This window comes from Epinephelus fuscoguttatus, linkage group LG7 (genome assembly GCF_011397635.1).
Source record: "Epinephelus fuscoguttatus linkage group LG7, E.fuscoguttatus.final_Chr_v1".
Lineage (NCBI taxonomy): Eukaryota > Metazoa > Chordata > Actinopteri > Perciformes > Serranidae > Epinephelus > Epinephelus fuscoguttatus.
Window position 1 is genome coordinate 16,465,627 of NC_064758.1, and position 23,179 is coordinate 16,488,805.

The following is a 23,179-nucleotide window of genomic DNA, read 5'->3' on the forward strand; positions in this document are numbered from 1 at the left end:
GGAAGGAAAGGAGGAGTTTGTCTGATCAGGAGAAGTGAAAGTGAAATCTATCTCTCGAGTATTTAAAGAGGAAGTTTGGGTCTCGGAGCTGTTGGCAGACGGGACAGCAGAGGAGAACACACTGCTCTGAGACACTGGTGAGCTGCAGAACTTTTCGACACTACTCTTCAAGCTGTATAATCATGTGACTGATTTGTACCGGCCTGTCTTTCTCTGCTTTCACTTTGCTTTCACTCTGTTGGCTTTAGGTGCCAAGTCCTCATTCCACCTCTCCCTCTCTCCTCATTTGACTTCTTAAACTTTGTCCTCATATTCTTCTCATAAATTCTTGTTTTACTGCTTGTAAAACTGCTTGTGTTTGTCCTGTCATTTGACTCTTTGTTGGACAAAGCCTTCAAGCTTTCTTATCAGTGGTTGAAGTGCAGGTGACAAACTGAAAGTTTAACTGAGTCCTCTTTTTTCTCCACCAACTGCCTCTTTTCTTTCAAGGTTTAGTTCTCATTTTCATGGTTTCTAAGGCTTTTGAGGACATGAGAAATGAATGCAGCTTTAAAATCAGAGTCTAAAAGCTTGGGGTTTTTTTTAGCTCCACGGGGAAAGTCCTACAATGTCTTCCTTATTTTTTTTTTCAGCTCTCTCCTTCCCTTTATCTTTCAATCAGCTCTTCCTCGTCAGTCTGACCTCTTGTGTTCCTTCTCGCTTGCTCTCCTTTTTCTCTTTGTTGCTCAAGAGATGATACTCAACTGGTTTTTCAAGCCGGTACGCCATTACAAAAAGACAAAGAACTATTTATATTTTTGATACTGTAAGAGATAGGCATCATTCCCAGCAATAATATTTAACAAACAGTCTTGGAGGAAACTTGATAAAGTTTAGTGTCGGTATCTCAAAACGTCTCAGTTGAGGAAATCGTCAAAATCTTAAAAAATTAAGCTTTCTCAAATTTTCTCCATGATTTTTTTTTCTTGCATCTTGCAGAGTGTTAAAGTAGAACAAGTTTCAATTTTCCATTTTAACAAGACCAGTGTCGGACTTTTCAATGCTTAAAATGGGCCAGTATTTCTGAATACTAATCTAATCTCTACTCAAAAATTAAAAACGCTTCAAATACGGTCGGACCAGTAAGCATTGAAATCATATTTACAGCGGCCGTATTTATGGTTTACTTAAAACACAGAACATACTTTAATAACTCTAGGCCAAAAATCTGTAAGGTTAAGTATCTAATTTTGCCTACATTTTTACAGCAAATAAACTAGTCTCTTAATAATTAATTAGAAACTTAAAAGGATTTATACTGCAGATGCCCATATTTTTTGTTAATGTGCTTAAATTTAGAACAAATTATTTGCCATTATATACGGTAATTTCTTAAATACTTTTACAACACTGTTTCAACTTTAATCATAGCATCTTTTCTTCCTGCAAGCCATTGTAAAGAAGCAGCTGTAGGCCGTTCAGAAAGTGTTTCACTCTGCTTACATTGTAATTTTTAAAAGCACTAAGTTACAGTCGAGCGGATGGATGAGTTTCAATGGTTTTCTTGTTTTATGTTACACCACAACCCAGTTTACTTGGATATCACTACGGTTGTTTCTGCAGCTGTTTGAAAGCAGAGTAAAAATGAAGATTAAACAGCTAAAACGCTGCATAAATAGTTTATGAACTAGACTTAAGGAACACATGAAAGATTAGCTTATTAGCTGAGCATTATGTATATATACTGCTCAGATTATAAGCTAATGTTTCTTGTGTATATACATACATTACACATACACATTAAATACATAAAAGCCAAGGAGAAATATTTTCCATTCACTTCAAATGTAATTAAACCTCAGCTAACAGAGCCGTAGTTTAATTAGACTGTGATTCATTATTGTTTGTTTAAATTGAGGTTTTGTCAGCACTGAATAACCAGAGGACAGAACAATGTGAGCCAGAGGAAGCTGATGTGTTTGAACCATTCAACTGAGCTTTCTGCTGCTTGCCTTGGAAACAATGCTTACATTAAATGTAGGAGGAGAGGAGCATTTATTTATGAATTTATTTTAACTATGGTTTATGGTGAGTAGCTGAAAACAATTGCAGGATGTTTAGAAGTTTTTGCTGCTGTATAAAATTGGATAGAAAGCGTCACTCTACTCCCAAATGAGGTTTATATGTACCTCTAGTGAACTGTCCCTTCATGGACCATCATTACAACATTTTGACTGAGTGTTCAGTTTCAAAATAAGTCTGAAGTTGCATTTTCTACATGGGCAAAACACCAAGTAGGACACAACTTTGTACCAGTGATTAACTGAATGGTTCAAATGCATGCTGCAAGCTGCGACTAACAGAACTGATTGTGAGATGGTTTCAAAATCTTTCAGGACTTGCAGATCAATCCATAAACCTTTGGTTGATTAGTCCGACTTATGAGATGTAAATGTGCCTGTTATCCCTGTTAACAATCTTCTTTTTCTCTTTTAGCCATCTCAACCTGAGCAGAGCCGAGGCCAGACCTGAAGCTCGTTTTTGTGGGTGGGATTGTAACGGAACCCATAATGCAGCTGTGATTCTGAGCTCCAGCTGGTTATGGGGTCCGTTTCCATCCCACAATGCACAGGACATCCTGAGCAGACGGGTGGACGTTGAGCGCTTCTCCATCAACAATAAGATACTACAGCGTCACATTCAGTCATCGTATTACTCAGCATTTCTTGAGTCAGCCTCTGTTTGAACACAAATTCACATCATTTCAGTTGAAAACTTTATTGTTCTTTAAAAGCAAAAACAAATTTAAAACACTTGTAACAGTATAGAACAGTATAAAAGTATCTACAGTAAAAATACACATCCCAGCTGACTGAGCCACAAACAAATAACAAAGCCAATTGAGCTTATACTCTTCCAAGTCATATGGTTGAGTCAAGGTGGGACGACAGTTTTGTTTCTCTCAAATAAAGAGGGAAAGTGAAACTAACATCAGTATGTTTAATGCTGTGTTTCCATTCTGAACAGAATTCACTGCAGTGTGCTGCTGACTGATGTTTAGATTTCTGATACATGGTGACGGTGCTTTTCTTCAATGACACGTTTTCTCCCGGATTGCTGACAACAGTAAACGCAACCGGGAATTTCGTGTCAGACAAGAATGACACCCAGAGCAGAAAATTGAGTGCTTACAATCATTTTGGATTCCCAGTTTGTGCAATGTACTTTTTTCTGCCCGTATTTCTCAATAGATATTTCTGATAAATCCTAAACTGTCAGTTACTGTGTTTATTTTTCTAACATTACCCACCACCACACATATTTATGACTGCGCTACAAACAGATGAACCACTGAGGACCGGCTTCTCTTCTACTACAGTGTTAGTAGTGTGCATCATTATAGCTTAACTCTGGTTTCCTCTCCTGCTGGGAGACACTGCTGGGTGACACGACTGAAACATGACATTTACATCAGTGTTTGACACAGCGACACTTTCTCTAAATACCAAATTTCAACAATGTTACCAGTAACCTATCATTTACTGAAGTCACACATTAGAATAGCTGTAACAGCATAATGATCCCCAGTTAAAGCAAATGCGAGATACAGTACATAGATCCATGTCAGACACCACAATACATTTTGTGGTCATTCGTCGTCTTTCATGTAAACTGAAGGCAAAGTTCACACTGCAAGTGTTAATTCTCCAGACTCAGATGACACATCTGATATTCTGATTCACACGTTCAGAGATTTTCAAGCATGTTTTGAGTCAACAGAGTCCGAAATGTAATTATGTCTTTAAATGATCAGCTCTACATGATTATACATATACGGTAAAAGAATCCACCAATTCAAAGTCTAGCTAGCCAATGTCAATAGAATTCATTGTTTGGAGTTTATGGTTACAAAGGTTTTGTATATTGTGTGGCAATATTGCAATATGATATGCATTTAAAGGAATACTTCACCCACACAATGATTATGTACATCAAAACTACTCACCCCATGTTGGGCTGAATCTGAATTAAACTGTATTCTGGCATGCCTTTAGTGAACAAAGAATCCAAAAACTGAGAACATTTAAGATGAATTGAAGTAAAATGGGGCCACGTTTAACAACTGCAAAACTATATCGGCACAACCGATTACAAACTCTCACACAACTCATGCAGTATAATCCAAGTCTCACTTATCAAATCGTACGCTCGGTGCTTTCCAAACCTGACTATTTACAACACATTTGCTCCAATTCTTCCAAGACTTTTCTCTCTTTCTGGATCCTTCGTTCATTGTAGAGGCATGCAAGAAGTTTTCTTAAAGTGTTCAATGTAACATGGTGAGTAACTGATAAACAAATAATCATTTTGTGGGTGAAGTATTCCTTTAGCAACTTATTTTTACAAGTTTAATGACAGTGGTGCGGTGGATTATAATGATGCAGCTTCAATGTTCCTTTCAATTTTGTGTTTTTTTATTGTGCCTTTGCACAGTGTTTTTGGCACCATTGCCAGTTTATAATGGTGTTTCTCCAGGGTTGACTAAGAAGATATAAACAAAGTCATATGAGCAGTGAATCAGAGCAGAACATGAAGGCCTGCAGTGTCCTGTGTTTTTTAGACTTGGATCAGATACAGGTTAGCAGAGTCCAAGTAAAAGGCAAGATGATCTCAGTTTTCCTTACATTGTTGAAAAATAAAAGTAATGTGGGCTTAGGCACGAGTCAGCTGGTGGAGGAGAGAGACTACACCTAAATAACCCTGGTGTATGCTGTCTTCACTCACACAGAAAGTGTCAGTCAGTGACCTGAGGGTGCTGATGGTGAAGGGAACCTAGAAAGTATCCTGTCCACGAGTTCAACGTGTCTCTCATGGTTTTCTCGGCTGATCCTTTCGTGCATGGCCACCAGCTGGCTCATTAAACTGTTCTGCATTTCCCTCTCGTGGTCCATCAGCCTCTGTAGCCGGGCGTCCTCCTGTGCCTGCATGGAAGCATCCATCTCTCTAAGCTGGGTGACTGTCGCTGACACTAACGAAGAGACTTGGTCCATCACTGTCCTTTTCTTTCTCTTTGGTGGAACTGTGTACTCTAGGAAACAAAAAGAGAGCCAGTCAGTTACAGAGAGGCGACAGATTTTTAATGTTCTGTCTCTGTGCTTCAACACACTAGACTAAAATAAAATAATGACTATGAGGTTTAAGTTCTGACTTTTAGCTGTGAGGCTGTTTACATAAAACGTTTGTCATTTTTTTCCTTTCAAATCCAATGTGTTGGAGTTGAGACAAACATCAGCAATAACGTCACCTTCACTGTCATTAGATTAAACATGGGTATAATATGTACACAATATGTAATATGTATTTAAACCCATATTAGATATGTTTGCATGCTTGCAGTTTTGAGCAGCAACAAGAGCGTTAAGGGGTGTAAAAATGTAATTCAAACATAAATACATTTTTCCAAGTTGTGACAGAAATGTTACGATGTGACATCATTAACAGTATTTTCATATTCACCCACCTGACTGGTCTCTGGGTCTGCTCCAGGGACGCTCACTTTGATGGTCTGTAACAGCAAGAATGGAGACAGTAAGTTAAATATATGAGAGGGCTAATGTGCTGCTGTCTGTCTGCTTGACCACTGACAGCACTGTAATTAAAACCAGGTAAAAGCAAACACATCAATTTTTACCTTAGGATGACAAATAGCTAATGGCAAATTGTTTTATGATTAAATCTGCTAAACACATTTAACACTAACTGCACACTATTGCAACAAAATATGGAAGCATTTGCAGCTTTAACAGCTGGTTTGACTACTGATCTAGTTATAAATTGGTAAAACACCTGGTGTTACGTGCCTGTGTGTTTTGGGCCCGCCCTTTGTTTTGCGTTTTCCCCTCTTTTTCATAAGCCTGCAGCTGATCCCCATCAGTCCTCATCAGCAAGGATATAAATGAATGGAGGAGTAGTGCCGGTGGGCCAGAAGGCTTTGACAGTGTTGTGTCATTTCACCGTGTCACTCCCCCCTTCCCCTAGACCTCTGGTGGGGATGTTACACCTGGGTTCAATAATCTCACTGTCTTGACAAATCTCTTACACAAAAATCTATGTAAATGCCAAACATGTCACTATCACTAAATAACCTTGTAAAACTACTTAGCTCTTTGAATGTCAGTATTTGAGATGTACTTAATTACATATAACTTTTGTTACTTCAAATGGGTTTATTAGGATACTGTTCTTTATCAGAGGAGGATAATGGGTTTTTTTTTTTGGGGTGGGGGTTGACACTCAGTTGAAGATGAAATCCTGGAGTTGAAAAAACGCCTTGGTTTCTCCACTCTTGTTGTGCATGCAGGCTGGTTTGGATTTATTTTCAGCCAAATTTTAAATGAGAATACAGTGATTTTGATGAAATATAAATAGTTTAAACTCAGATTTGGTTATGTTTTCTGACGTGTTCAAGGACTGTCGGAAATTTGGAAATCCAATAATGATTTCTGTTTTTACAGTTTCAGACTTTGATAAATTGTGTATTTTAGGCAATTGTTTACAAAAAAAAAAAAAAACAACATGCCATGCTTTCTTAAAAACATTTGGTAGTAAAATTTTTACAAAACACAGCCATTTAAAGTTGTATGCTCCTCCCCTAAGCCAAAATTAAAAACCCAAGTCCCTCCCCTGTGCTGAAAAAACATTTGACATGCCTCCCTCTTTTTGCACCAATCCCTCTCAGACAGACCCTAAGGGATCCAATCCCGGACCTTGTTGTTGTCTGGGATGTCAGGACACTAGTACACTGCAGGTAAATCAGGTATTTGTTCTTTACAAAGTAATAATAGAAACACATATATGCTTACTGGCGTTGATGGCTTGTAGCTGGTCCGACGGGCTGTACTGCTCCTCTTCGTCGTCTGGCTCCACTGGACCCAGGTGCTTATCAAGCTCCTTGTCGTCCACATCGTCCCACAGCCCGACTACAACCTCATGATGCTCGTCGCTGATGACCGGCGGCGGCAGCGGAGGCGGCGGTGTGGTCGCACGTGGAGGTGTGGGACTCCTGTGCCGTTTCACCGGGCTCACCACGGGTACGTACCCGAACACCCGGTGGCACAGGTCGTAAAAGGGCCAGTCGACGCGGTCGCTGCCGCTGCGGATCTTCTGCTGGTGGTACTTGCTGTACTGCTTCTTGAGCGCCTTCAGTTTGCTGATCACCTGCATGTGTGACCTGTACACCCCCCGCTCCGCCAGCAGTTTGGTCACCCGGTTGTAAACTACTGAGTCCTTCACCGTGCCCGTGATCTGGTTACGGATCGCCTCCGAGCCCCGGATCGTCAGCAGTTCTTTGATCTCGTTCTCCTGCCAGTTGTGCATCGTCTCTTTTTGCTCAAGCGTCTCAACTTAGTACAAACACCTCCCTTGTATATTTGCGCCCTGTACGTCACATTTCTGCGCCGGAAGAAGACGTGCATTAAGATTTTTTTTAAGCCTATTTTTTAAAAACTTTATTTTGAACAAGAAAACACTACAATACAGTTGCTCGTAGGAAAATATTATCTCGCATTCTTCCAATAATATCAACCGATTCAAAACGGCAAGACTACAGTTACAATAAATAATTTTAAAAAATCACATATAAAAAGTAAATATAAAGAATAATACTTGTACAAGGTGACAATAAACAATCCTTCCATCTTGGTCAAATTACCAGAAATTGTGACATAGCTTGATAGACTTTTTGTCATTTGTGTATGTTAATATTTTAAAGAAAAAAAAAGACTTAATTTATGAACCAAGTTAATGAGGGTTTCTGATTTGTCCATTACCTGAAAGAATGTGATATTTACCTATAACTATGACTGATATTGATCAGATATTTCTTTGGGGAGGTTATCTAAATTAGAATTTGTTATGTGTCAAATGATGTGATATTTTTTATTTTAGTACTAAGCCCCACATTAATATTTTGCCAAAATTGGAGTGTAAAATGACTAAAAAAATATGTTCAATTCTTTGCGTTTCTGCTGCTGCACAATATGTATTAAGAATTTCAAACTGTACTTCATTGGCTATGAGAAATTGGTAATTTTAAATATTTTGAGTATTTATTTGTGATATATATTTTTTAACTTTACTAAGAACAATTCAACATTACGTATTTTTATAGGAATATTGACTCATTCTTCTAACATAAAAAAATTCAAAACTAGACGTACTCAAAGATAGTTTATTGGAGATCACTCACTCAGTAGCTTAAAAAAAAAAGTATGTCAATTAATCCATGATAATATTCTGTTCTTGTTAATGCTGGTGTTCTTTTAAAGTAAATCTTTAACATGATAATACAGTATATTTAAAGGTTTTGCCATATTATTAATTATTACAAGTAGTTATTTTGGTATTAAAGCATTTACCACGCATTACAGAATAATGAACAATTTTAAGTTCATACAAATTAACTGCTGGACACTTTGATTAAAAGTCCATTCAGTGTGTGTGACCTGGAGATTTTTTAATTTTTTCTTCACTCGACACTTGTGTGAGATGTAAATTGGACTTGATTGGCTCCCACACTAGTTGTGATATAACAGAATAATTCTCACACTGAGATTAACAGTGAACACAGAGATACTTTCCCCTTCAGCATTTTAATTTAAAAACAGCCTTCTAAGTGCCAAACTCTGCACATGCCTGCTCTGCACAGTGAAGCTCAAACATCCACAGGAAGTTACAATAACCAAAATACATTTTGACTGAATGTGGACTTAACAGTTTTCTTAAGCCCATGTTGACATTTTCACACATGCATGTTTTGTGCAAACACTCCAAAGCCCATATGCATTCAGTTTACTGAGGGAGTAGACAGGACTGGAGCACACAGATCAATTTGCAGCCTTTAACAGTGCAAACAGACGAACATTTCAGCACCACAGTGTTTTTAGAGTAAAATGACTATCAAAGGCTGTAAATTGATCAGTGTGCTCCAGTCCTTTGTTCTCCCTTGGAAGGTTTCTGTCCTTGAGCTGAGAGGCACGTGATTCAGCTGCATGCTTTTGGAACATGCACGGGGAGCCCTGTTTCAACTAAACATATTCAGTTTATTACCATGGGTGGAAAAAAACTAAAACCAATGATCTTTTGGTTGTTTGAAAATGCTTTGATGATTAATTATTGAAATGTTACATTCTTTCTGTTCAGTAACTCTGGTTTCAGCCATATAAACTGCTATTCAAAACAGCTTTAACTATTTGAAGTGGAAGGTACGTAGTGATATTACGTTTAGCATGGCTCACAATTTACATATGTGTACCATACATCACATGGCCATAGGTATGAGACATTACACATCCATATGCTGAATATCTCATTCCAAAGCAATGGGTATCAATATGCTACTATAACAGCCTCCACTATTCAGGATTTTTCTCCCATTTCAGTGAGGCTGATACTTGATATGGAGGACATGACAGTTTGTCTTATTTTCTGAATTGTGCCAGTAAAAAGGAAGGCACATTTGATGTATTATTTAGTGGATAACAGTGCAGGGGCTACTGAAACAGAGGGGAACCTGTTTTTTGCTAATTGCATTCAGGTTTTTAACACTTTTTTATGTGCATGTCATTTCTCAATGGTGGGTGTTTTCTTACCTGAGACCACACAATGGCATCAATAATATTTGTAATTTTAGGACTGGAATTATTGACAAAAATCATAGACTGAAAAACCCAAGTGGGGGAAGGGTGGAAGAGAAAGGCTGAATGAATAATTCACTGGTGTTTTCAGCGATAGTCATCTCAGTGGAAACACAGGAATGATCAGAAAGGGCAACATCAGTCACCGCAACCATAGAAATGTTAAGACTATAGTTATTCAGAGTACAACACAGTTCTGTAGCGTTGCTGCCCTACAGGTTGTCAACATGAATGTTAAAATCATCAAATACTACTGACTCAAAGTCAATACAGAGACAGCAGGTCTGTAAATAAAATACCTACAGTTTAAATTTTCCATTTTACACTTGCTGGCACTGGGAATACTTGTTAAACATATTATAGACGAGTTTATGTCCACATACTTTTGCCCATAAAGTGCAGTTACTCTGCCACAAACTGGATGTCGCTACTAAGCAACTTCCACTGGTCCAACACGGAAATTCACCTCGGAAGAAACACAGACTGCACTTCACTGGTTCCGCATAGGAAAAAAAAACAGCCAATGCAGTCCTCCCTTACAGCCAATATCTGACATCGATCAGTGATTAACCGTACAGCCGGACACTGGCATGTAACTCGGCAGTGTTGAAGCTTAGCTTAGTCTGCAACAGCACCGACTAGTGAAGACAGTGTTCGAGCATAAGATATGAACAGGGTGTGGATGTGTTAGCCTGGTAGCAAGCTCACCTGTTTGTGTTGTGGTGCTGGTGATGGAGCACATCGAGGAGTCTTCGCCCCTCCGGATCACCCCGACCGTCCGGGCGCTGAGCTCCGCACTGCGGGGGAAGCGTGAAAATGTCCACGATTCCAGGCGGGAAAACGGCGACAGGATCTTCCCAGAGCCGGAGAAGCTTTGGTTCAAGGAGAGCAGCGCTAAAAACCTGCGTAACAGGGACTTCTTATCGCCGACCACGATGCTCAACACGCTGTATGCGGATGGACAGGTTGGTTTGACTGATACCTGTTGGGTTTGACGGTATTTTAACGGGTTTGTTGCTCATTTCGTCGCATTTTCTGTCTTATCGTTTCTGTTAACGCTGGAGACACCGAAAAGCCATTTGTAAGGACAGGCTGCACTGTCTCATTAAACACAGCTGGTTAACACGTTAAACTTCTTACTCTCCTATTTTATCCTTCCACTCAGCAATATAGTTCCCTGACAGTTACTAAAGGTGTTTGCTGTGGTGCGAGTGATTTAGTTAGGCGCAGTAATATTTAAATGGACGGAAGGTGTTTCAACGGTTTGGAACGTGACTCGGCCAATAGGAACTGGGGACCGGAACTATCTCCTTTGTAACGCTCAGCTGACCCCCACAGCTGTCTCATAAACAAGGTGAACGCTGAGTGAAACCCACAAATAATTTCACACATCGGAGTGAATCCGAGCTAGCTAGACCCCCTGAATTGATCAGTGGCCGCTGACTTTGCCCCATCACGATCGACCAGACATTAACAGCCTGCGGCACTAATTATTAACCCATGACTTGCAGATGGGTCAGACAGACGCGCACAGCTGCAACGCGAAGCTATCTGTGCTGCAACTGAAACAAGGCTTCCCCTATAGCCTGTTTACAGCAGCCTCTCATACAGAAAACATGACGTTATCTAGATTGTGCCCGAGTGAACTGTATTTTGACAAATGCATGTTTGAACCCACGCCTCTGGCAGGTTGCGCCTGTGGGCGTGTGCATGCATCAGTGTGGAGGATGCTCAAATTTTTGCATGTTGTATACTCCATGATAAGCACGTATGATGGTTTTAGAGATGCACTGATGTGGGTTTTTGAAGCAGATAGTAACATCTGATATTTTCCCACTGACTGTGATATGCAGTCTTGTAAAATTAGAAGCCTAAATGCATGTGGAAAAGTTTTTCACACACATACACACACATAGATATATACTTATATATAGATAGATAGATAGATAGATAGATAGATATTTATTTAAGTAAGAGCTAATAAAAACGGGCTGCACCATATGCAAAAAAAAAAAGAAACATTGTGATTATTTTGGCAGATATTGTGATTGTGATACGAGTCACAGTTTTAAGTAGGAATGGTAATTTTTGCATTTCATTTTCACTAACAGCATGTTCAAGCATGTTCCCTTATTTCTGGAAAATGATTTGTAGGGTGGGGCATCTCCGTGACACCACAATGCTCCATTTATATTGATATGTTGTGACACATGTAGCTCCTTCAATTTGGATATTGCACCTGGCCATATTGCGATTTGAGTATTGAGTAGTATTGAATATTAAATGACATACTAGTAGAAAATAATCTCAAAATGCCAATTTCACTATATTGTTTTTTAAAATGAGATATCCTACAATATCACCTTGCTGCTACTTGCCATACTCACATATACTTTTGTTGCGGCGTGCATGTATATGAGACTGTAATGTAATCACTGTCTTTGTCCACCTAGGTCCCTCCAGCAGTGATGTCCAGAGTGCTGTCCCTCTGTGGCAGTGGAGTTCTCCCTGTGGCTGGTGGGGAAGTCATGGGTGAAGGGTTGAGGGTGAGGGTGGACCGAGCCGCAGCCTTCAAGGCTGTCCTGGCAGATGGAGCCACAGAGTACCTGAAGCCCTCGAGTCAGAGGCAAGGCTGTGTGGTGCTCAACTGCCCGGCGCTGCACCCTAAACCCAACACACCCACTCCTGATACACTGACTCTGGGCCAGCTGAGGACTGTGCTGTTGGCTGATCACATGGGAGCGCTGTTGAGAAGACAAGGGTGAGTCTATGGGTTAATGCTGAATTTCCAAAACATGCACATCTCCTTCCTAACTTATCCTCATCCTAAAGAACCAGTTTCTGTGCTTTATATTTCACCTCTTTATAACAGTGAGTCAGAATCACTTGCCTAAAATATTAATCAAAGACTAAATGAGCAAGCAGTGAATTCAAAAAGTAAATGACAGATACGTTGCTTACAAAAATAATTAATTGTAGCCATAGATCAAAACTGCTGCTGTGATCAGTACCAATCTCCTTACCTGTCTCAGATTCACAGTGTCCTATTGCCCCACACTTCCCGAAGACAGCGACATCATCACCTTCCTCCGAGCTCTTGGCATCGACTGGCCGACAGCTCCAGCCAACTGGACCAACGAGGAGCGGGAGGAGAAGATTCAGGAGGCGCTGGAGAACTCCCCGTACAGAGAGAGCGAAATGGAAAGAGGCAGGAGAACAAGTGGAGGAGGAGGAGGAGGAGGAGGAGGGAGGAAGGCAGAGGAGGGGGAGAACGAGGGAGCGCTCAGGGTCAACCTGAAACGAGTGTTCCAGGAGGAGGGGCTGCTGGGATACGACCCCAGCCTTGGTACCTGCACAGGTGAGGCCACAAGGAGTTTTGAGAAACACAACAGCAACGCGTCTTTACAGAAACAGTTTACTGGTTAGTCAAAGAAATACAGAAAAAATGGTTTTACAGAGAGTTAAGTGCTGTAATTGTTTCTAGGCCAGGCCAGTGAGGTTGCTGTGAGGTTGCCAGGCAACCAGAAAAGACTCTCTAGGAAGTCACTGATCAAGAAAGAGTTACAGCACTGAACACCCTGTAAACCCTCTTTTTTATTTTCTATTTGTATACGGATTGAACAAACAAGATTCACTGTATTAATTAATAAGCTTTAAAGCGCTCATAGGCAGATTTTTTAAAAACTTTTGGGCAAAGCCAGGCGAGCTGTTTGCCCCTGCTTCCAGTCTTTATGCTAAGCTAAGCTAACTGTCTCCTGGCTCAAAGGTGCACAGGGGAGTTTCCTTGTAAATATACAAAAGTGATGTTAACATTTAGTGTAATTAACCAAAAGGTGTCAAGCATTTCCTTCCTCATAAGACATTCGTAAAGGCGATTTTTCTTAAAAGTGTGAACTCTGCATTGTTTATATCCATGTTAACTAGCGAGCAGTGTCTTCACATCATTTGACAGTTATCATTGCAAGCAGATACACCAGATCTGCTGCTAAATTTCAGCAGCAAGAGCAGTGTTTATGTTACCATGACTGAATGGCCTGTACCAATGCAAGAGAGATTGATAAAACAGAGAAGTGATAAGTCATTTGGTCTTACATTAACTCAAACTGTGAGCATTGTCCATGCAGGCAATTATCTGTCAACTATAAAAACTGCCATGGCTTTTGGCCTGTATGCTGACATTGTTGTTCATTTTGTCAGCTGACGATTACGTGGTTGCTGCCACTGGCTGACGTATTACACTCCATTTAAAGTTTTACCGGACCTTGCCTAAGTGTTAGGTGCTGCACCTGTGCTCTGAAATAGAGTGGACCCAGTCTTATTTTGCTTTGTTGGTGCGTTGCTGTGTATCTCAGAGCATTACCCCCACCCACTGATCAGTGGAACATCTGTGTCTTCATGCCTTGTGTGTGTGACCAATGTAAAACTGCTCTATAGCGCTACTAGTGGTAAAACCTCAGGCCAAAAGTCAACAAGTGTAGATCCTAAAATGCTGAACTGTTCCTTATATACATTGGCAATATTGCATGTTTCACCACACCTTTAAGAGAAGGGATTAATATGACTAGAGACCATCCTGTGAAAGGATCACTCCATCTGTGATACAGCAATCTGCATCTTAAGGCAAATGTTGGAGATGGGCATAAACTAGAAGGGTAAATGGCCCCTTCCGTACTTCCTACCCCCTACTTCCAGCCCCCTTGCTCAGACTACAACATTTTGCCCTAATGACACTAACACACTCACAAGGTGAAAACAATGCCAGCTTTTGTGGCACTGTCGCAGCTGGTAACAACATATAGTTGGTTCTGTATATGTATTGGTAAGACATTGTTGCCGTATCTGTTTCAGTACACAGAGACAGTGTTTCCCACCTGGCGCAACTGGACCTAGCCACTGCCGACTGCACAGTAAGACACACACGCTATGCAGCAGTCATACACACACTGATGATTTCCGTTTTTCTCATGAAAAATTACAGACAAACAGACCATTGATTCGTATATCCTTGCTGTCTCTTTCACAGGTAGCCATGGCAACAGCGTTACATGTGACTTCCTGTCAGGATGAGTTCCGCCAGCAGCAGATAGCAGTGCTGTGGAGAGCCAGTGGAGTGACACACACACAGGTAACCACACACACAAACACTCACACAATCATGTATTGCATTGTGTTCCTATATTTACCTGCTCTGCTCTGTGTGTCTGCAGAGACATCTGGTGTGTGGGCCTGTGAAGACTCCTGGCTCTCACCTCACCGCTGCACAGTATCTGCAGTAAGACACATCACTTTCTGTGTCTCCTGTTGTGTCTCTTCCCTTCTCTTGTCCTGTCTTGTCTGTTCTCAACATTTCTGTCCTTGTCTTTAGGTTCTCTATCTGTCCTCTGTTCTCTGTCATCTCCAGTCTCTCCTCCCTTCCCCTTCTCTTCTCCGCCTCCACTCGCCCTGCCCAGCTCTCCACCAGACAGATGTTTATTATCACGAAAGACACTCTCACTAGGATCTTGTCTGTACTGTAAATTTGCAGCTCTAATTAAACTAAATCAAAAGAACACTTGTGGGCGTTGATGGGGCTTTTCTTCATCACTGTGTTATCACTGTATATTTTTAGCCCAGCTGTCTGTGTAAATGAGGCTCCTATTGTTTCTTCCTTCCTCCTCTCCTCCAGGCTGAGAAGAGGTCAGATGAAGGAGGCCTCAGAGATGAAGTATGGAGATCAAGTAGAAGGTGTGTGTATTTATGTGCACGCTCATTACAAATTATATGCTCTTACTTGACCTTAATGATACTAATTAGCATGAAAAATAGATAAGGTGAGTTAATTGGAGTGAAATACAGCCTCCTCTTCCTTGTCCTCTTGTAGGTCAGACGTGGGATGACATCATCAGGGTCATGACCTCTGCCACTGTAAGATTTGAGCTGCTGTCAACGGTCCACACCAGTCCGGTGAGTCATCATTACAGCTGTGTGTTTGTACTTGAGTGTGATGTGCTATTTGTGGATGTGTCCCACATTGCTTACTTAATATCGCCTGTATATGACTTGATAAACTTGTTGTGCTCTTTGATGTAATTAGTCAAGTCAGAATGACTGACAGCTGTCTGTTTAGGTGACACTGGACGTCCAGAGGGAAGGGGGCGTGTCCACCAAAGGGCCCAGAGGAGGAGTGTTTGTGATGTATAACTGTGCCAGGCTGCACACTCTGTTCGACAGCTACGAGAGAGGAGTGGAGAAGGGTGAGAGCTGTGCTGTGCGAGAGACTCATGTTTCATTTCTCCAATCAACAATACTACAAACAACCACTAACTCAGACTGCTGCAGCCTGGCAGTATTCCCTTAACCTCAGAATGGAAGACAAAGACAAACTTAATAAAAGAAAATCTATAACTCAATTTAAAAGACGCTGGGACAGCAAATGCAGGAGTCATAAAAGTTCAGCAGTTGTTTGATGGTACACTCTGAAAACTTACAGCCTGATTTAATTGCTCTCGTGTAAAAGTGTCACATTAAGCACAATTTAAAAAGTCAAGACAGACAGCTGAATGTGATGAAGCTGAACTCTATAATCAGTGTAAACAAGTGACGATGAAAGATTTTCTGTTGATAAACAGTGTAAAATACAGGAAAAAGGTCAGTGGTGTCTTTTCAGCAGTGGTCTTAGAGGTTCATGAAATAACACTAATGTCTCAAATGAGTATGAGTAGGATTGTATAGTATTGTTCATATAGTTTTTTTCTGACTGTTTACCTGCAGGTCTGTACCCAGAAATCCCTGAAGGCTCCCAGCTCGACTTCTCTGCTCTGAAAGAAGAGGTACCATGTTATTCTCTTATGTGCTATTCTGTTGTCACAAATTTTATTTCTTTAATTGTCCTTTGTTTTTATTTTCCTTTCTTTCCAGTAAAAAAAAACCTTAAAAAAAAACTGTCTACTTCATAAGTCCTCACAGGAACATTTCAGTGTTAATCCTATTGTGTTGTCCCTGTGTTTTGACTGACAGGGCGAGTGGCTCCTCCTGTTCAATTACCTCATCCCGTTCTCCGAGCTGCTGGACCAATCAGGACAGGCATTAGATTGTGAAGGGGGAGGAGCCAGAGTCAATATTAAGACTGAACAGGTCAGGGGATCAAGATTAACTGATTACTAATCAAAGATACTAAATTCAGCTGTTGAGATGTTTATCTAACTCATGTACGTGTTTGTGTTCCTCAGATCTGTAAATTTCTCGTGTCTCTCAGTAAAGACTTCAGCTCGTACTACAACAGAGTCCATGTGCTGGGGGTGAGCATCTGTTTACTGTATATATTCATATATGCTCATAAATAAAGTAGGTCCTTTGCTTGTATGTGTAAATGTATTCATTTGTTTAATGAAAAGGAACTAGCACAGAAGATGTTGACTCCTACAGAGAGTCTTTGTGTGTGTGTTCCCTTCCTATTGTGCCTCATATGGAGATTAGTAAAATAGCTCATTGCCCTGGTGACTTCTTGTTACTGGCAGAATGTGAATACTGTGTAGGGCTGTGCTGAATAGTTCAGATAAAGATTAGTCCAGACTAATATTATAAGTATTATACTGTCTGTAGAATTAGATTCCAGTGGTGGCTGCATGGTAGTGATGCAAGGGTCCGCTCACAGCCTGCAGGTTGGGCAGTTTTTGGTAAGCTTGTTAGAAATTGGCAGGTTTGGGCGGCCGGTTTAAAAAATTATAACTTACAGAAACATTGTGCACAATAGTCCACCTTCCACCTTCCCTTCCCCTCTTTAGCTGTGTTACCATGAACATATTTTAACATGCATTTGAATATCATTAGAAAAGCTAAAAGTCGATAAAACTTCCTCAATTGTGTAAAAAAGTTTTTTTAAACTCACCTGAGCAGCAGTCGACTTGATTTATTAAAAATAAAAAAATAAAACTGACTAAAACTAAATAAATAAATTAGTTTAATCAAGTAATCACTTTATTCAAATTGAGGATTTTGTCAGAAGATTTTAGTTTTTTCTCAGCATGATGACGTCAAAAAATATCATGATAGCCTTTCAAAGCTTCATTCAAAAACCTCAGTAGAAGAAAAAAGGAAATATATCTCACAAAAAACAGTTCAGTATTAGGTTAGCAATATTTATGTTTTTACTGTGTCTTTCTCATTAAAGCTCCCTTTTGTGTCGACATCAACTTTCTTCTTTTTCTCCTGACTTCATTTCCCCCTTAACATTTGCTCTTTCTCTTTCTGTCTTTCTCTCCAGGAGCCACTGCCTCATCTCTTCAACCAGATGTTTTGTCGTCTGCATCTGTTGAGAGCGTTGAGAGAGCTTTACCACAGCGCTCTGGACATACTTAACCTTCCCCCCATCAGGCAACTATAGCCTCGAAATAATTCACTCATCCTGTGATCACTGTTGGCCCTATTGTCCCATCAATCTCACACAAACACACTCTAACCTATGTTGTTCAATTGTAGCTTCACGTTTAGTAATGACAATGTATTCAACTACAACACACAGTCACCTTTCCCTGTTTGTGGCAATGTTACAGCACAGTCTGTGCCCACTGTCAGTGTAGCTGGCCTTACTGTAATTGTTAAAATAATGTAATGCGACGACAGTAAACCCTAAACTCTGCATACTGAGCTCAGCTCGATCTGGTCGGGTAGATTTTCCTGGAAATGTTGAGCTGTTTGCTAGTTGAAGAAATAGTTTGGTGTTTCAGGAAGTAAGCTTATTTGTCTGTTACTGACAGTTACAGGAGAAGTTTTAGTCCTCTCTGACGTCTTTACAGTAAATATGTAGCTACTGCAAAGAGTGTAAAAATCATTATGTGTCGGACTATTTTGTGAGTGGGGTTAGTTGCCTGGAGACAGTAGTAAGGTAATGGTCCCGGTTGAGAAATGTCTGACACATGATCCCTTAAAACATTGTGTTGTTTTACACTTTGGTCTTTCTATGTATTAAACAAGCCAATTAAAGAACACTGACATCATGTTGTCATGGTGCTTTTGAGTTTCAGCTGCTCATATTCACTGTACATATGAGAAAGTGGTATCAATCTTATCCTCCACTCTCTGTAAGAAAGCAAATAAGCAAATTATTCCCAAGATGTCAAACTATTTCTTTAAGTTTGAATTTGTTGCTAAATCTAAATTTTCCCCTTTTATAAGTATACCAGGCATCTGAATTTCAACAGCGCAATAGGCCAAATCTTCAGTTAGCAAAGATGAGATGCTTTTTCCTGTTGGAGCCCTTTGTAATTTTAAATTCTGCTCTAATCATGTGACCATACAGGACATTTATGTGCCCTGTGACCACAAACGTTTACCCCCCCCACACACACACACCCACACACCCACACACACACACAGAGTCACTAACAGTCTCGTCTTTGAAACACGTGTGTCTTAGTCACTGCCTGAAGAAAAAATGCTTTTAACAAGCCTTGTTCAGCTGTTGTAAGCCCCCATCATGTATGTTAGCCACCTTGTATTTATCAGTGCCACACAAATATTTATTGTTAGTTAAAAAAAGAGATCTGTACAGAATATATATTCTGCATATGAGTCTTAATTGCTGTGATCATATGATTATTCAGAGCCCTCCAATCACACCTATCCTGCTTGACAAATCACAGATGTTCAGTATCAGACCACATGTACCAGATATAACCGGTGTTCATAAGTTATTGACAAAAACAGAACATACGCAGCATTTAGGGCATCGTGCCATAATGTTAGGAAATGCATGAAATGGCATGAAGAATAATATATGTGAAGAGTTTTATGCCAAAAATGTTATTTATAAATTTTGGTAATGACCTAGAATCGATCCTTGAAATGTGAAATGTGTTGCCATTTCAGTTACCTACTGTCTGTTCAAACGTGCCATAGCTTGTTTTGACTTTATGCTGCACATTATTTTGTAAGTTGGTGTTTTTCTTTTTTTAAGTGAAGATCTCATGTTAAAACAGAACAGCTAATGTACACAAGTATCAAATATCTTACTCACTTTTCACTGCATGAAACGTTGTTTGACCCCCTGCAAATGTTGCTTGTCCCTGAAAGTCTATGGATTTGTTTTTTACAGACTTTGTTTACAATATGCTGATTAATTTACAGTGACTGTCTTGTTAACTACAGCTGTACAGTAATTACCACAGTATTAAAGCAGGAGAGATGCAGGTTCTTGTCCTACCTTATACTGTTCACTGTCTCACTGTATTTGGAAACAGCTGTAAATTATATATATATATATATATATATATATATATATATATATATATATATATATATCATAGTTACAGTATGTTCACTTTAGTCATTGGCGTGTTTCTCCCACTGCAGTGTTTTCATCCCTTAGGCCTCAACATCTCTGGCCTTCCTCTCCCATCTCCCGTTCTTTTCTCCCCCTCTTTGCCACCCCAACTCCCATCTCTCTGCTGAGAGCCCTGATATCTTCTTATCCTGCACTGTATTATATACTCACATTCTCAGCTTAAAGGGATAGCGCACCCAAAAATGAAAACTCAGCCATTATCTGCTCACCCATATACCGAGGGAGGCTCAGGTGAAGTTTTAGAGTCCTCACATCACTTGCACTTTTGTAGAACCCCTTCACCTGACCATGTGTGTCGAGTTTCATGTCAATCTGACATACGGTCAGAGATGGGGGACTCGAGTCACATGACTTGACTCAGTTACATGACTTGACTCAAGTAAGACTCGAGTCGCAAATATGATGACTTGAGACTTGCTTGACTAATGTTGATAAAAGACTCGACTTTGACTTTGTATTCATGACTTGAGACTTGATTTTGACTTGAGACAGATGACTTGAAAGGACTTGGCTTTAATTCAGTATGAAAGGCATGCTAAGCACCTCTGGGCATCACTTCTGTTTACATTCAACAATGTTATCAAACACAACGGAACTAGCCCATGTCTCACAGTCTCGCGCAAGCGCACACATGTGAACACGGTGCCCAGAGAGGCAGTTAGAGCTACAGGCTACAGTGAGGCTAAAAACAGAGTTCAAATGATGTTTTTCCAAACAACTTTTTATGTCGGGGCTTCAGGACACTTGGATCACTACGGACGAGCAGTATGGAGATATTTTGTGGTTTCAATTATGTGTTTTTGGACGTTTGAATCTTGGGCGCCATAAGCCTCCATTAGCTGGAGTTGTGTTGCTACCTCCTCTCCCCTTGGATCTCCGCAAGTGTTGTGAGGACTCTAAAACTTCACCTGATCCTCCCTCGGCATATGGGTGAGTAGATAATGGCTGAATTTTCATTTTTGGGTGCACTATCCCTTTAAGTTTGCCTGGCCTAATTTTAGTGCCACTGGTTTTGGAGGTTCAAGTACTTTCCATTTCCTTCATAGAAATGATGAAAATCTTAGCATAAAAAGGTTTCATTTGACAACCCAGCAGCTACAAGATGACACAAATGCTTTTAAAAATTGGAGAAAATAATGCTTTTAAAGAAAGAACTGATTAATCAACCAACATGGCCTCGTGACCAATGTCATCAGTTTCTTTTCTCCTGTCTCCTTCTTTTCTGTTTTCGATAGTAAAAAAAAAAAAACAAAATTAAAGGAAAACTTCAACCACAAAATGATAATTTGTAAATCAATTACACACTCTGTGTTGAAAACTTTGTGTGTCTCGCATTCTTCCACAGTGAACAAAGAATCAAAAGACAAGTGGATTTGTTGAATTGTTTTAGATAGTAAGGTGTTCGCAAAAATGAATGTGTTTGGGAAGTACTGAGAATACGACTAGATAAAAAAGACTTGGCTTATACTGCAGGAGCTGTGTGAGTGTTTTGATGTAGTTCAGCTGTTTTATCCAGAACTTTTCTCCATTTTGTGATTCTTTGTTCACTGTCGAGGGGTGCTAGCAAAAAGTTTTCTTCATAAAATCAACATAACAAGGGGATGAGTAACTGATATACACATAGTCATGTGGGTGGTGAAGTATTCCTTTAAATTCTGATAACGAAACCTAACAAAAATCAGCGTAACAACCTCGCACAAGCTGGCAAAATTCACGCTCAACTTCACATGACATTCCCTTCCTTCCCTAAAAAATTTCAACATATGCCTCTGAGTCTTACATGTATTCGTCTATCTGAATGTAACACTGTCAAACTCTCTCCTACACACATCTGTCCACCTACAGTTTCTGTGTCTTTCCTGTCTGCAGAATTAAAATAACCATGACAGATTCTCCCGCTGTGTGTTTGTCTCTGAAAGATGTACATACTGATACTGTTATTCTATAGATAACCCGCCTCATGCTCCACAGCAGCATAATGCCCTTAGGCTGCACAGATCCAACAATAACCCCCACACTGTATGGATATACAGTACATGCTGTTCACAGTGATCCATCACCGCAGATTTGACCCTGTTAATGTGACGTGCTATTTGTCTTTGCCCCTTCTTTCTGTTTCCTTCCCTTCCTCTTGCTTGGATACCTAACTTGCAAACTAATTCTTTTCCTTCTGATGATAATCACCTCCCTCTTTTGGACCTCATTTATAAAAGGAAGGCGCTGATTAACGGCTGATTAAAAGCCAAACATTTGCTTCTTGAAAGTCAGAGTTTATTTACGAATTCAGTGGGCTACTTCACATTTCTGCTCAGATTTATTGCAGGCTGATTTTTTTCCATGAATCCTGTGGACTGTGGTGATTTAATTTGCTCTAATGAAATGGTTATGCTGCAGTGTACACGGATAAAGTGAGAGGAAGTTTTGATATTTTATAAATGAGGCCCCCTGACGGCTTTATAAATGTACATGTATGCTGAATCTCCTTGCTGCTTTTTTTCCCCCATCTCCTCCTGTATCTCTACTGTGATTACATTGACCTGTGTGCTGTATATCATGCATATTGTAATGCAACTCTTCTTTCCTCCTTAAGTAAACCAGTATCTAAACAGTTGGTTCTGCTGCATTCAAATTGGAAGTCCCTACAGATTTTAGATGCAGTTACATACATATGCAGATTATGAAACACAATCTATACTGTATTTATGAAGCCATCCGTACTGAGTGTTTTCTTTCCTCTCTCAGTTTTCTACCTTATGTAAGTCCTTCTACCTATTAGGTTTGTTTTTATGTTCTTTTTCTGTCTTCCTGATTTCCCAATATTTTGTTTCCTCCAGCTTGTTCCCTTATTTTTCTCTCTGCGTTCAGTCAGTGAGAACGAAACAAAGACACTGCTCCCAGCTAATGTTCTGTGCCCATTATATGTGGGACAAATTATACACATGCACCAGACATGGGGGAAAGTCACACGTGCAAGTCACAAGCAAGTCATATGTCAGGTCAAGCAAGTCACAAGTCAAGTCATATGTCACATACAGCAAACATCTCCTCACGATCCGCTAGCTACATGTCCTCTGAATATGCTGTGAAAAAGTCCGGTCTCTGTAGGCAGCCCAGGCTCCTCAAATGGCAACACAAACATTTGGGTCCAGGCTGCACCAACCAGCCAACGCGAGACCAGCGAAAG

At 40.1% G+C, this 23,179-nt stretch overlaps 2 protein-coding genes across 2 annotated transcripts; one reads left to right on the forward strand and one right to left on the reverse strand.

Moving 5' to 3' along the window:
- Positions 1-2,755: 2,755 nt before the first annotated feature.
- LOC125891133 (uncharacterized) lies at positions 2,756-10,518 on the reverse strand. The gene is made up of 4 exons (XM_049580136.1): positions 10,383-10,518; positions 6,843-7,431; positions 5,501-5,545; positions 2,756-5,068 (listed from the first exon to the last, which is right to left on the reverse strand). The coding sequence occupies exons 2-4, from the start codon at positions 7,354-7,356 to the stop codon at positions 4,779-4,781; spliced, it is 849 nt and encodes a 282-aa protein (XP_049436093.1). The 5' UTR covers positions 7,357-7,431; positions 10,383-10,518; the 3' UTR covers positions 2,756-4,778.
- dalrd3 (DALR anticodon binding domain containing 3) lies at positions 10,406-22,510 on the forward strand. Its single transcript, XM_049580117.1, has 13 exons — positions 10,406-10,639; positions 12,128-12,435; positions 12,707-13,032; positions 14,523-14,581; positions 14,698-14,799; positions 14,882-14,946; positions 15,340-15,398; positions 15,535-15,617; positions 15,781-15,907; positions 16,425-16,483; positions 16,671-16,787; positions 16,883-16,951; positions 17,917-22,510. The coding sequence occupies exons 1-13, from the start codon at positions 10,406-10,408 to the stop codon at positions 18,034-18,036; spliced, it is 1,728 nt and encodes a 575-aa protein (XP_049436074.1). The 3' UTR covers positions 18,037-22,510.
- Positions 22,511-23,179: the final 669 nt, after the last annotated feature.